The following is a 16,408-nucleotide window of genomic DNA, read 5'->3' as shown; positions in this document are numbered from 1 at the left end:
TGCAGAAGATACCTCAGATTCATAGCAGGCTCAATGCATTACCAATTCTCTGCACTGCCCGCTTATCTACTGCACCCAGGGTCTTCACAAAATGCCTGGCACCAGTAATTGCATTTTGCAGACAAAAAGGAATTAAAATATATCCCTACTTGGACGACTGCCTTATTCAAGCAGAGAGCAAGGACATTCTTCTAAAGCATCTGGCGTTTGTAAAATGATTGCTAATTTGCTTAGGGTACACAGTAAACAAAAAGAAATCAAAACTAGTGCCCATCACAAGAGATAATATTCCTGGGTGCAAGCTTAAATACAACTGCCCAGATGGCTTATCTCACGCCAGACAAACAAAGGCAACTGACTCACTACTTTCAAATGATGGCAACAAAAACCCAACTCCCTGCAAGAAAAATTCTGCAGGCCCTGGGCTTCATGGCATCCTGCATTCTACTAATTCCATATGCAAAACTGCATATGAGGAAACTACAGTGGTATCTAAAAAGTGTTTGGACTCAGCATTGTCACAGCCTGGAGACAATCATTACTTTAACTCGTTCACTCCGGAGCAGCTCAGGAAAAGCTGCCTGCTTAATTCCACCATAGGAACAACAGTGCAGCCTGAGCTCATTTTCAGAAAATCCATTTGTAAAACCATACAGAAAATAAATGTTCATAACTCTTTAACTATAAGAGCTAGACTAAAAATGTAAATGCGAAAATTGTTCAGCAGACACTGACCTTTCCAAAAGTGTAAATGTTGATAGTGTATATCAAAGTCATTATTAAATATTTGGCAAGGAGTGCTGATATTGTGCATATTTTTTACCTTTTTGGAAAAACAAAGCACAATATCTTGGTCAGTGTACCATGCAGACCCATTTGAATGTAATTTGTTAATATGAATGTCAGCTTTAAAATGATACCTTAACTATTACTGTGTGATGTTCCTTTCTTGAGATATTCACAGAAATATGATTAATATATTATTTTTCATAATTGAAAAATAAACAAAGCATAATATCTCATCACCTGTAACAGACAGAGCCTACATATCAGTGTAGAAGTTGTGCATCTGAATGTCAGCTTCAAAATGATGCGTCATTTGTGGGATCACCATGCTCCCTTGCAAAGATATGGGCATAATAATGAAAAGTATTGTAAATGTATAATTTTCATAATCGTACAAGACTAAACAAACTGCAATATCTGTACATGTGTCGAGTGCACAGACATGGTTCTTTTACCATGTTGTAAGGAGTACCACTGTCCTCAAAATGAGGTATTATTTGGCACACTGACATGCTCCCTTGCAAAGTTATTTACCAAAATATGGAAAAATAATAATAATTTCCATAACCTAATTCCAAACAAACTTTGATATCTACCTATGAGTACAACATACAGGCATCATTCTTTTACCATGTTAGAACTATAAATAATCTTTTCAAAATGAGGTATTACTTAGCGAATTCAGATGCTCCCTTGCAAAGTTATTTGCCAAAATATGAAAAAAATCATAATTTCCATAACCTAAGTCCGAATCAAACTTTGATATCTGCACATGAGTACAACAGACAGGCACCATTCTTTTACCATGTTAGAACTATCAGTACTGTCTTCAAAATGAAGCATTGCTTAGCACATTCAGATGCTCCCTTGCAAAGTTATTTACCAAAATATGAAAAAAAATCATAATTTCCATAACCTAAGTCCAAAACAAACATTGATGTCTGCACATGTGTACAACATACAGGCCCAATTCTTTTACCATGTTAGAACTATGTTAGAACTATAAATAATCTTTTCAAAATGAGGTATTACTTAGCACATTCAGATGCTCCCTTACAAACTTATCTACCAAAATATGAAAAAAAAATTATAATTTCCATAACCTAAGTCCGAAACAAACTTTGATACCTGCACATGTGTCAAACATACAGTAACAATTCTTTTACCATGTTAGAACCAGCAATACTGTCTTCAAAATGAGATATTACTTGGCACATTCAGATGCTCCCTTTCAAAGTTATTTACCAAAATATGAAAAAAATCATAATTTCCATAACCCAAGTCCGAAACAAACTTTGATATCTGCATGTGTTCCACATACAGGCACAATTTGTTTACCATGGTGGAACTACCAATACTGTCTTCAAAATGAGGTATTACTTGGCACACTGACATGCTCCCTTGCAAAGTTATTTCCCAAAATATGAAAAAAATCATAAATTTACATAACCTAAGTCCTAACAAAACTGATATATGTACATGTGTACAGCATTCAGAAACAGTTGTTTTACCATGTAGACACATATGATTGTAAATATGCACATTCTTGGTTTAGCCAACATACTGCTGAATGGTACATGTAAAGAGAAAAAGCAAGGTAAGGACCACCACTCCACTAATGAACCCAGAACAGGCATGGGACAGTGGCAGGCAAGGCCATCTCATCGGTCTGATAGCTGTGCTGGCTACCCACTCAGACAGCCGATAGCACTGCAGTCTCAACCTCCTTCTGTGTCAGCAGTCTGCCTTACCTGTGCCTTTTCTCTTTACATGCGTCCATTCAGCAATGGGATCAATTTCTGTATTAGTAAGCCCTTCCTGTCATCTAACTCTACACATGCCTGATAAAAGCAGACTAAAAAATGAAGTATTGCAGGATGGTCACTGACATATTACATTGTATGTGGTAGCACTCTCCTAAAACAGTTCTTTCTCAGCATCCTCATCAGCTCCTTACCACAGTTATTTGCCAAACTCAGAGAAATATATTTTACACAACACATTTCATAATAATGTTTTACTTACTATACTGGTCCTACTTGGTCATGGGTGTTTTCCATTCTTCTCACAAGCTGTATGTTAGCAATCCTGCATAACTCTCCTCACATTGTTGTGGAGGTCGGTCAAGAACAACGCAATGCCCTCCTCAGTTAGGTGAACGCCATTCCCTCTGAACAGATGAACATCTTCTGCGGTGATGCTGTCATGGCAGATTGTAGATCCACTGACCCTGTGCATCAAGCCATGCATGAACTCATTCTGTAAATGTCTGGCCTTCTGAGCTGCCCGTTGACTGTTTGCTGTTTTCCATATCTGTCAAGGAATTATATCAGACCACACAAAATGACAACGTGGCCACCAAGACTTCAGGTCTTCAAAATCTTCTGACAAGGGGGCACAGAAAGGGCATATGTAAAGAGAAAAAGCAGGGTAAGGACTGCCGCTCCACTAATATGCCAAGGACAGGCATGGGGCTCCAGATGTTGGTTATCTATAGTGTCCCATAGCTGTGCTGGCTGCCCACTCAGACTGCTGATACCACTATGGTCTCATGACCTCCTTCAGTGTCAGCAGTCTGCCTTACCTCTGCCTTTTCTCTTTACATGTGCCCATTCAGCAATGGACCTAAGGGATGGAGGACTGAAGTAACTCACTAATTGCTGCCCTCATCTTCATACATTTACTACCCTCACCTATATACATGGACCACACCTGAAGGGAGGGGGACTGAGTGGAGAGTTACACCAAGACAGCATGTGAAAAGACCCAGACTGACCCTGACTGTGTCTTTTTGCATGTGTCCTTTCCCGGATGGAAACACTGCATCACAGTGGCAGCCCCAAGGCCATGCTTACCTAGGACAGCAGCACTATGGGACTGAGCTGAAGAGTCCCCAAGTTCCCATTTAAAATAAGGGGTTTCAGAGGCTAGGTAGTTGATGAAGAATGGAGGGATGGCTTGCAATGACTACAAGCAGAGAAAAAAACACAGTCTGGCTTGTGCATTCATCAATGTGATAACGAGTTGTACTTATGTGAATAACAGTGACAGCTCCTGATAGTTTTACCTGAACATTCATCAGTGTGATAACGAGTTGTACTTATGTGAATAACAGTGACAGCTCCTGATAGTGTTACCTGAACATTCATCAGTGTGATAACGAGTTGTACTTATGTGAATAACAGTGACAGCTCCTGATAGTGTTACCTGAACATTCATCAGTGTGATAACGAGTTGTACTGATGTGAATAACAGTGACAGCTCCTGATAGTGTTACCTGAACATTCATCAATGTGATAACGAGTTGTACTGATGTGAATAACAGTGACAGCTCCTGATAGTGTTACCTGAACATTCATCAGTGTGATAACGAGTTGTACTTATGTGAATAACAGTGACAGCTCCTGATAGTGTTACCTGAACATTCATCAGTGTGATAGCGAGTTGTACTTATGTGAATAACAGTGACAGCTCCTGATAGTGTTACCTGAACATTCATCAGTGTGATAACGAGTTGTACTGATGTGAATAACAGTGACAGCTCCTGATAGTGTTACCTGAACATTCATCAGTGTGATAACGAGTTGTACTGATGTGAATAACAGTGACAGCTCCTGATAGTGTTACCTGAACATTCATCAGTGTGATAACGAGTTGTACTGATGTGAATAACAGTGACAGCTCCTGATAGTGTTACCTGAACATTCATCAATGTGATAACGAGTTGTACTTGTGTGAATAACAGTGACAGCTCCTGATAGTGTTACCTGAAAAGTGATAATGACTCAGTGCTATATTGTAACGGACTTATTGCTAAGGGGATAATGACCTGCCTTTCATTACTGCAAAGGTATGCATGCTCAGACACAGGTGATAATTGCTGCACATTACCTGTTGAGTAGGTACTCATTATATTACCTTGTGCAGCTGTTATGTAATATAGTAATTCAGTAAAATAGTATAACACTTAGCCCTTCCTCCCACCTAAGTTGCACACATTACTGACAAAGGCCAGAAAAATTCCTAAAATATAACATAGCTCCATGCAGGTAGTAGTCAGCAAGTAATAACTTTTATCTCACTCAGACAACTACTGAGTATAATCAGAAATGCAATAAGCCTAGAGAAAATCTCAAACTTGTATGGCTGATCTGTAAGTAATAAGAAGCACAGCTAATAGCCATTCATTAAAAAGACAATATAGTTTGGTAAGAGAAACACATATATACCATATTCATATCATAGTACAAGTTGTTTACAAAAATAAATCTTTATAGTATATATATATATATATATATATATATATATATATATATATATATATATATATTGTATTTAATGATGGAGCCACCATGCAGACTAAGTTGTACTAAAAGGAACTAATGAGCGAGTCTGTTTACCAGCAGGCCTGTTAACGGTGGATTTTGTTTTTGATGACTTGCAGTATGTGGGCTTGTGGTAAAAGTAGGGCATTTTATGGTAGGCAATACTTCTTAGGAAAAGAATATTATAGTTTGCTAGGACCTCGAAAAGTAATTTCCCATGGCTTACTGATCAGTGGCATAGCTAGAGTTTGTGCTAGTAAGCTAGTAAGATTGCATTAGGGAATGGATGGCAAACTGATAAGTTCATAGTTACAGTACAGTATCAGCAATCCATCTACATACTGTGGAAGTAGAACCCACAGCCTTCTGCATCAAAAGCAAGTATACTACCTGTAATAACACAAACAGACTTGGCAATCCACTATCACTTAAACCATGCCCAAGGTTGTTCTAAAACTTCAAAAACTGTACAAAGGATTCTTAGTTTATTTCCCCATGCATAAATAGCACACTTAACACCTTTCACAATGCCAACTCTACTTAGTGCAATACTGGCAAAAGATAAACCAAAGAAGAACAGCATCTGATCACAAAAGCCTACATTTTTAATAATTCCGTATACAAAAACACCAATCAGATAAAAGCAAATGACTGCAATGCCATCTACTCTTGCTTGTTCATTTTATGCTGCAAAAAGAAATTCCAAGTAGCAAAGTACCAAGACCGCAGTTCGGTACAGGTTTAAAATGCAGATATTACTTATGAAAACTACTAAAGGTGGTTGTGTAGGACTCATGGCACGTCAAACAGGACAATGAACTTGAACTTCTCCATCTTAAAAGTGCCATAAGCCAAATCCCTTAGCACTTACTTGCAAGACATAGGTCCCCCTCTGTGACCCAGGAAACCCATGCATTATTGGGCACACTGACCATGCAACCCAACAGCTAAACCAAAATAAATAACAGCCACCCTTGGTGGAATCACAACATCAATAGGCTCTGTAACAGAAGGAAGAAATTCATGGCCAAAAGTAGGAGGTGCAGCACCCAGCAAGATAAAAGCCATCTAAAACTAAACACATCTGAAGACAAATAAAATCTAGCAAAGCCAACTCTGAGGTACATTTCTCCTACCAGGCCAAAGACAACCACAAGGCATGTGCACATCCTCAAATGAATCAGTGCCACAAATGCTCTCCATAAAGGACTAACACAGACAAATAACTGGCATCTGAGCTATGGACTAAGACAAACTTTCCAATAAATACATAACAGTATCCTCCAGGAAGTCAGCCAGCCCTTGCGACTGTCATATTGATACCACATGCCTAAGACTTGACTCAGTAGTCAGGGACTTTGGGGCACACACAGACATTAATTTAGCCTTTGACCATCACATGTCTACACTAGTGAGGAAATCATTCTATGTTTTTCAATGTACAAACAAGGAAATGATAAAAGTCCAAGTTTCTGGTATCTAAACTATAACAAAACTATATTATAGGGAGAAGGCAATTTAAGGACTGAGTAAAACTGTAGCGAAAAATTGACTTCTGTTGAAGGACTAGATAGCTTCCCTGTTCACTGTCTCGTTTTCCGTTAACAGAGAAATGGCAAATAGATAATAGCCCATTTGCAGTTACTGCTCAATAAGTAAAGCTCCAATGAAATCAATGCAAAAATAAAGTAACAAGTTTCAATGTACAAAAACTGCACAATATTGATTAATGGCCATATTCACATTTCACAAAAATAAAGATACATAGCAAAACATTTCCAGTTTCAACATTTATACTAAATGTACTCATACTGTAGCATTAATCCAAAACACTATTTATTAAGCTAATGGCATACATCAATAGAACAAAGCCAGAAGTAATATTTTCTTTAAAAAACATGTGTTTACGACCCATTGTCATGTAGTATCACATGTATATTGGAAAATACATACCTGCAGGTTGCTTTCAGACTGAAGTGAGTCGGAAGTAGTTAATTTGGGGCTAATAGTTACTAAGCAATCACTCTGTAAAATGTCAGTTATGGCCCAGCTGTTCAAAACACAATTGTCACGGATAAGACATATATTGAGTACTTACTACTAAAACCATGACATAACCCTTCCAACATATCTCATCTCTTTTTGACACTAAAATTAAAGGTACTTCAACCTACCACCTTTTTCACTCGCACATAGGGTGTTCTCAGTAACTACACATTCCAATGCATACTATTTTAGTCCATGGATTTGTACTTAACAATATTATCTTTAAATGACAGCTGCATAATTGCCACATACTAAACTACTACACCATGTGGTCACATTAATTTAGCCCTACTATCTTGTCCTTAACCAATTGCACTGAAAAATCAGTTAATTATTGACAACTGATGAATAACTTAATGCATACGTAAACTTTGTGTATTAAATTCTTTACTTAACCACATACTTACAATGCAAAAATAAAGAAAGCCGCGCTTTTAAATACGACACTTAATTTCTATTTAAGATTAGCCAACACACTAGCAAAACAGCAGTCATCAAGCATCATCCTGGTAAATATAAAAATGAATCAACTTCAATTATTCTTCGCTCCCAATCTTTATCAACTTATGCGTTTGAAACCATACATGCCGCAACTATATATCGTCCACTCTAGACATACACAGATAACATTCACAAAAATCCCAACCCGTTATAGGTTAATACAGCACAAACTAAAAACGGGCATATACTTAAACACGTGATCACATTTCCTAACATAACACAACTTGAGTATTTCCTTAGTATTTTTAACCAGTTATTTCGATTTACCGGAAAAAAAGGCTTAGAAGCAAATCTATAGCATATTCAGGAGATACTTTGGCTGGTATTTATAGAGTTGTACTGGGGATGCTGCATGGTAATATTCTGTTGTGCAAAATAAAAAAAATAAGTAGTTAAGTATCCCATCTTTGCTTGACAGAGGTACATGAGGCTGGATGGAAACAATATAAATGAACTACAAGAACATAGCCTATGACATACCAAGAAGGGCAAACCATGATCAGTCTGGCAGGAAGCTGTAAGCGGTATACAATAGAAAACATCGTGAAGACCTTTCAACTGGTACTCAGCTTTCTAACTTATTTTCCACAAAACACAATTTTATGAAAAACGGAACAAAATATGAAGTAAAAATATAGACATTTTGTAAACATCTGTATAGTTGAAAAGTATGGCCCGTATTACACATGTGAAATAACTGCGCAGAACCATCGGACGCTGTTACTGAAATCTCACATAACGTTGCAGTTGCATACCTCTCAGTTGTCCAGATTTTAAAATATTTGTGCATACAATGATGTGGGGGCAATTGTAAATATGGAAATGCAGAAGATACAAGGCATTATGGGGCGCTGTTTTCTTCCAGTATACTTACCTATATTTTATAAACAGGACTCAGTTGCAGCTGAACTTTGCTTATTTGAAGTTGAGGCTGTCCTTTTGGAAAGTGGCACACAGAAAGCAATGCTCTGAGAAATAAATAGCAAGTTCTGGGAATGAATGTTGTTATGCTGCTAACTGGGATTTAGGTTTAGGGCTAGGGGACAGGAGAGGAGTGAGAAGGGAGGATTAGAGTTCGAGAACAATTGGGGGATTTAAGTTTAAGGAATGGGCGAGGTGTTTAGGGTTACAGTCAGGGTTTTATGTAGTTCAGTACGATCAGGCTAATTTAGTCTATTTAGGAAACAAAGGTTCGAGTTCTGAACAACAAAAAAAAAGGATGATGCAGTGCAATTCCGTTTTTTTTTCTCACTGAGGGTGGAGCTGGGACGCAAGTGGTGCCTCGGATTGCAAGAATCCGGATTGGCTGCCACCACTTGCTTTATCGAGAACCTTTTACACAAAATTTGTAATAATACTTTAATGTGAACTTAATGTAAAAACACGCTGAATCGTAACAATATAATGTAATTTACACGTTGAGTTACGATTTCAGTGTGTTTTACATTAGGCTCAACTACAAATGTGAACTACAGTTTCTCGTGCTTCAGGAAGGCACTTGGGGGTAACAGCTTGAAATTAGTATCTTCTCATGGCGCGCTCGGTGTTAAGCACACAGGCGCCATGAGTAGGTACTCTGGGCTAATGAGTTAATTCCCTGCCTACAACAGGAGTTTTGATGGTGGGCCCAGGCTTGTCACCACAACAAGGGACAGCCTTTCACTTTACCCACAGCCAGGCAGACAATAACAATGGTTGCATTGGATTATGCCTGGGGTGCACATATGGAAGGAAAATGCATTCAGGGCACGTGGCCCAAGGAACAAATGCATCTTCACATCAATCAGAAAGAGATGCTAGCTGTACAGAATGCCCTGACAGCTTTCAAGGACCTACTACATCCAGGACGACTATTAATAAAGACGGACAATACCACAGTTATGTGGTACATAAACAAGCAAGGGGGCACACATTCCTACCCCCTATGCAGGCAAGCCATGACTTTGTGGAACACAGCACTGACTTATCAAGTACATCTGCAGGCACAATTCCTGCCAGGAACAAAAAATACACTGGCAGATGAACTAAGCATAAATCTCATGGATCCTCACGAATGGAAACTAAATCCACAGGTGTTCAGCATGATAATGAGGAAATGGGGACGCCCAGACATAGATCTTTTTGCCTCCCCTCACAATTACCAAATACAGAAATTCTGCACAAGAACTTATCACTCTTAAGCATGGAAAGTGGATGCTGTCTCATTCAGCTGGAAAGGCCTGACAGTCTATGCCTTCCCTCCGATGCCTTTCCTTACCAAAGTACTCCTAAAAGTCAGACAAGAAAGGCCAAAAATGATCCTGATTGCCCCAGACTGGCCATGCCAGCACTGGTACCCATTCCTAAGGAGCTTGTCTCAAGGCCCAGCTTGGCCTCTACCTCAAATTTCTCATCTTCTGACACAACAAAACAATCAGATTCTGCACAGTCAACTCAGAACCTTAAATCTGGCAGCATGGCAGATAATGTAGCCACTCACACTGCACCTCTCTCTAAAGCTGTTATGGATGTTATTTTAGAAGCCAGAAGGCCCAGCACTAGGAAATCTTATGCAGAAAAATGGAAGAGATTCTGTGCTTGGATCCAGGCACAAGGGCTCGAACCACTGGTCCCTAATATACCTCAGATTTTACAATACCTAACTGAGATGTTGGACAAAGGCCTATCTTTCTCATCAATTAACATCCATGCCTCTGCCATTTCAGCTCATTACAATACGGAACCTCCTATTTTTTCACATCCTCTACTACGACAGTACCTCAGAGGGGCAAAAAATATAAGACCCCCCCCCCAAGGAGAGCACCAGTACCAACTTGGGATCTCAATTTTGTTTTAGAAAAACTCACACTGCCTCCTTTTGAGCCAGCCAGCACAGATGATCTAAAATTCTTATCATGGAAAACTGCTCTGCTCCTAGCAATAACTTCAGCAAGAAGAGTCTCAGAGTTACAGGCATTAATGGCTGTGGAAACTTTCATCATTTTTCATCAGGACAGGGTCTCACTTAGGACAAACCCAACATTCATGCCAAAAGTGGTCTCCAGTGTGGCCTTGAACCAAACCATTCATTTGCCTACTTTCTACCCAAATCCACAAAATAAAGGGGAGAAACTTCTGAACTCTTTGGATATACACAAACAGCTACGATTTTACCTGGACGAAACAAAAGCTTTCAGAAAAACTGAGCAACTGTTTGTAGCTTATGCTGCAGGATCACAAGGAAAGCCTATTACAAAGCAGACAATTTCAAAATGGATAGGCCACTGCATCCACTTCTGTTATGCACAGAATGGCAAATCAGTGCCTAAGGGCATTCGGCCTCATTCTACCAGAGCAGCAGCCACTTCAGCAGCTTTTCTCAGAGGAGTACCAACCAAAGACATTTTAGAAGCTGCAACCTGGAGCTCAGTGCACACTTTCACCAAGCACTACCACTTACCTCTCTACTCTAAATCCAGAGCAGGCTTTGCCACTGCAGTTGTGCAGGGCCTGGTAGCCTCTCCAAATCCAATTTAGACCCAGCCACCCAACCTCAGCTTTGGGATTCTACCCAAGTGTAATGACTGCAACAGTGAAACATGATGAACATAGTACAGTTGTGTACCTACCATAAATGTAGATGTTCGAGTGTATTCACTGTTGCAGTCCAGATTACCCATCCACCATTCCCCCTTTTTATTGCTGGGACTTTTCTGTATACAACTTATGTGGTGTATTTGCTTGTAGATGAAGAAAATGTTTATAGTAATACATGCATGTTTTTTGGCATATTTTTATCTTTCCAGCCTTCCTATCTGGGGACACCTGACATTTGGGGCAAGAAAAACTGAAGAAAATGGTGTCAGTTGCAACTTTTATACCCCTGGCGGACTGACATCAGGGAAGAGGCGACAATAACCGACGCCGGACCAAGACTTTGGAACTCGGGCCGACTGCGGGTCGCCTGCCAGCAGGATAACCCAAGTGTAATGACTGCAACAGTGAATACACTCGAACATCTACATTTATGGTAGGTACACAACTGTACTTTTTGATTAGTCAGCTTCACTTTCAAGACCAATCTACGTTAGGATTATGCTGAACTTATATAAACCGTCCTTTCACATGTGAGCTCTGTTATTTGTCTGGTGTGTGTTGCATTTTCTTTTCTTTCTGTTTTGTCATTGTTTTATCTTGCATCCAAGCTCAATTATACAGCATACTGCACAGCACAATTTCCACTGTGTTATGGGCTACCATCATAGCTAAAACTTCTTGCATTCTGTAACTGGAACGTAGAGTCAGTCACCTGCCCTTACAGAATACAAAGGTTAAACTGTACTGACTCCCACCTGTGTAATAAAAAGATGCAAGAAACCTAAGTAAAAAAGGTACAAAAGTTGCATTGAGTACTTGTTTGGTGGTTCAAAAGAAAACTTAAATGTGTTCTTTATTTTTTTACAGATATCAAGGACCAGTGTTACTTATCCGGAGGGTCAAGGATGAAGTCATCACTACCACGTAAGGCCTAGTGAATTTTGTTTGCTAAAAGACAGTATGTAGTGCTGCACTGAATTAGTTCCTTGTGCATCCAGAAGTGATTAACCCCCAGACATAGGCTGGGAAGGACAATAGTTTCTTTTCTGTGAGGTCTCTCTAGGTCAGTGCATAAAGTGTGAGTTAGGTGCTAAGGACATGTAATTAAATGTACTTTATAAATAAACTGATCATCAGCTGATAAGACTCTCACAATGTGAGCGGTGATCCTCCATTCACTGATGCTGCATATGTAGCTGAGCATCTTCTCCCCACCCACCCCCAAGAGTACAGGAAGTGTCAGAAATGCATGCAGCTCTACTTGATATTACTGCTTGCAACCTGGCCTACAGTTACTGTCAGTTTGTCAAAGGTATCCTTAACCAGTATACTGGGCTCCTTTGGTAGATGGGAGGGAATAGATTCACAGAGCTGGCTAGTATGTTTTTGTCTTTATGGTGGCTTTGAGTTGCATGTTGTTGTACTGGCACCAGCAGACCATGCCTTTTTGTTGGCAAGTGTCAGCATTCCAGCCTTCACTCAAATGTTACTACCTTCCTCCTTACTGTTTGACATTCCACATGTCCAGGATATTTTCCACATTTAAGATGTTGATGTTGATGCTGATGCTACAGAGGGATAACATTGATCAGTCATAGCATGAAGTTATGAGAAAGAGTAGTGGAAGCTAGGTTAAGAAGGGAGGTGATGATTAGTGATCAGCTGTATGGTTTCATGCCAGGAAAGAGCACTGCAGATGCAATGTTTGCTCTGAGTGTGTTGATGGAGAAGTATAGAGGTCAGGAGTTGTTGCATTGCATCTTTGTGGACTTAGAGAAAGCATATCACAGGGTGCCTAGAGAGGAGTTGTAGTACTGTATGAGGAAGTCGGGAGTGGCAGAGAACTATGTAAGCGTGGTACAGGATATGTACGAGGGTAGTGTGACAGTGATGAGGTCTGCGGTAGGAGTGATGCATGCGTTTAAGGTGGAGGTGGGATAACTTCAAGGATCAGCTCTGAACCCTTTCTTATTTGCAATGGTGATGGACAGGTTGACAGATGAGATCAGACAGGAGTCCCTGTGGACTATGATTTATTTATTTTATTTATTTAACATTTGTTAACGGGAAAGTCCAACTTGAGGCCCAAGGAGAAATGCTCCAACTTGAGGCCCAAGGAGAAATGCTCCAGATGCATGGCTTTATAATGTGAGAGGAAACCAGAGCACCCAGAGGAAACCCACACAAACGCAGGGAGGACATGCAGACTCCACACACAAGGCAGTCCAGCCGAGAATCAAACCAGAGAACCTTTTGCTGTGAGGTGACAATGCTACCGCTGCACCACTGCGCCATCCTGATGTTTACGGATGACATTGTGGTCTGTAGTGAGAGTAGAGAACAGGTTGTGGAGACCCTGGAGAGGTGGAGATATGCTCTAGAGAGGAGTGGAGTGAAGGTCAGCAGGACTGCGACAGAATATGTGTGTGTGAATGAAAGGGAGGATAGAGGATTGGTGAGGATGCAGGCACTAGAGCTGACTAAGGTGGATGAGTTCAAATACTTGGGATCAACAGTTCAGAGTAATGGTGAGTGTGAAAGAGAGGTGAAGAAGAGAGTACAGGCAGGGTGGCATGGGTGGTGAAGTGTGTCAGGAGTGATTTGTGACAGACTGGTTCCAGTAAGAGTGAAAGGGAAGGTCTATAAGAGGGTCTACCAGCTATGTTATATGGGTTGGAGATGGTGGCATTGACAAAAAGGGAGGGGTCAGAGCTGGAGGTGGCAGAGATAAAGATGTTAAGATTTGCATTGGGGGTGACTAGGATGGACAGGGTTAGGAATCAGTATATTAAAGGGTCAGCTCAGGTTAGACGGTTTGGAGACAAAGCTAGGTAGGTGAGATTGCATTGGTGTGGACGTGTTGAGGAGGGATGCTGGATATATTGGGAAAAGGATGCTAACGATGGAGCTGCCAAGTAAAAGGAAGAGAGGAAGACCTAAGATGAGGTTTATGGATGTGGTGAGAGAGGACATGCAGGTGGTTGGTGTGACAAAGCAAGATGTAGAGGATAGGAAGAAATGTAAACAGATGGTGTCCTCCTGTTATGTTGCAGTATTCCAAACCCTTGGGTTTTCCTCTGTTGCTATCCGAACGTCTGGCCAGTATACAAAAGCTTGTAGTTACTGCAGTGTAAGTGAGATGCCTGATATTGGCCGAGAGAACGTGGGCCATAAAAGTGATGTCTGCACTTATCAAACCTCAGAACTTCTCTGCTGCCAGTCGAATGTCAGATGTTCCTGCTGTACCGGACATCGGATAGTCTTTTTAAGATAAGTACCCTGTTGGGGATGTTTTGTTCTTTTGTGTCACTCCATCCCTGTAATTAGCACTAAGCCTCAGGCTCAAGATATTTCTCAACCTGGAGCTCATGATTCCTCTTCAGAGGATTCTCTGTCCTATGTCAACCAGTTACCATCTCCCCTTGGTTATGCCTCCCCAGAGGAAGATTCTGCTGAGACAGACTTTCCAGGTGAGGATCTCACCTTTGGGACACCATTTCAGAAATGAGGGAGTGCTTTAAGTGGGATTCCACTGAGATGTCAGAAGTGTAGAAAAGATATGAACTTCTGCAAATGGACACCCCTGCTCCTTCAGCTATACCTCCAACCTTGCCAGCATTTCTTATAGGTTCATAGGTGTTTACTAGGCTAACGACCACAAGGGCCTTTTTAAGCCTAACCATGCATCCCAAATCTCTGATGAATTCTGATACCCTTGATAAGTGTAAGCATGGGCCCAGGAGATGAACCATTTACAGGGTACCTGTTTGCATCAGAGACATAGGTGCCAAACCAGGGATGAATTTCCATTTTCCCATGCAATTGTCCATGTTGCAGTTGAATTGGATTAGGGAGGAACTCTGCTTCACATGGTTGGGGGAGCCTGTTCCATAGACTGGGTAGTCTCTGGGATATATACCTATCTCTCCAGCAGGTCCTATTTATATCACAGGCAAGGCTTAAGTCTTTAGAATGGGTAATTCTGGTACTGTCTGTTTTGTGGATATGCAGGAGATCCATTGGAGTGGGGTCTGAATATGCCCTGTATGCCAGGCATAGATCTCCCCTCAAAAGCCTGTAGGGGACAGAGTACAGGGATAGGACCTTCAGGCGGTCTGCATAGGACATATTACTTATGCCCTGTATTCTTTTAGTGAGAAACCTCTGTGGACATTCCATTTGTTGGATATGCCTGGTTAGGTACATACCAAAGGGAGCACAGTGCTCAATGATAGGTCTGATGAATGCCAAATACAGTGGAACAATGACTTCCTTGTACTTAGATGCCATACATTTGTTTATAAGTTGCGCAACATAGAATAGTTTCTTCACCACTGTAAACACGTGATGACCAAAAGGCTAGATTATTATCTGTGTGTCCCTAAGTCCCTGACTACTGGGTCAACTCTAAGAGGTGTGTTGTCAATATGATCGTTACCAGGGATGGATAACTTCCCAAAGGATACTGTTATGCATTTCTTGGCATTTGGTTTTAGTCCATGCCTCTGACACTAGTTGTTTGTCTATGTCAGCCCCTCTTGAAGAACATCTGTGTCAGTGTGAGATTCAATCATAGCTCTTAATTTGCAATCATCTGACCACTGACATTGGCCTTGACGTCTGAGAAGTAAATGCCAAAAAGGAGCGGTCCAAGGACTGATCCCTGAGGGGATTCCACTTATGACTGGCCTCTTTGTAGAGGTGGACTCCCCAATTCTAACTTCCTGGGTCCTGTCTGTGAGCCAGTTGGCTATCCACTGGTTGACATACGGGTTTGTACCTAATCTCTTGAGGTTTGTCAACAATGCCCGAGTGGGGTATTGTGTCAAATGCCTTGGCCAGGTCAAGGTAGGCAGTGTAAACGATTTTGCTCTCATCCATTGCTTTGGTGACTATCTCAAGGAAGCCCACCAGTTTGAGTAGGAATGATCTGCCCTTTCCAAAACCAAACTGGGTTGGGTCCAGTGTCTGGAGGTTTAATATGTCTCTATTGATCATCTCTATGATTCTTTACATGACTTTACATGTAAGACTAGTGAGACATGAGTCTTTAGTTTCCACGGTCTGTAGATGGCCCACCTTTGTGTAGAGGGATGACTGTTGCCTTTCTCCATTCATGAGGCACGAAGCCTGTTTGGAGGCTACAGTTTAATAATAATTACAGAGGCCCTGAT

General features: G+C 40.8%; 1 protein-coding gene across 1 annotated transcript in view; it reads left to right on the top strand.

Annotated features, from left to right (window-relative positions):
* Positions 1 to 16,408, top strand: part of ABHD16A (abhydrolase domain containing 16A, phospholipase) — a 527,648-nt gene that overhangs the window by 373,697 nt on the left and 137,543 nt on the right. Inside the window, exon 15 of the mRNA XM_044083280.1 lies at positions 12,102 to 12,158. Within this exon, the coding sequence (XP_043939215.1) occupies positions 12,102 to 12,158 (57 nt within the window). The remainder of the gene's footprint in view (positions 1 to 12,101; positions 12,159 to 16,408) is intronic.

Source organism: Protopterus annectens, chromosome 9.part0 (assembly GCF_019279795.1).
Source record: "Protopterus annectens isolate FY-2018-M chromosome 9.part0, PAN1.0, whole genome shotgun sequence".
Lineage (NCBI taxonomy): Eukaryota > Metazoa > Chordata > Ceratodontiformes > Protopteridae > Protopterus > Protopterus annectens.
The sequence above is the reverse complement of the archived record's forward strand: the minus strand, read 5'-3'. Positions and strand labels throughout refer to the sequence as shown.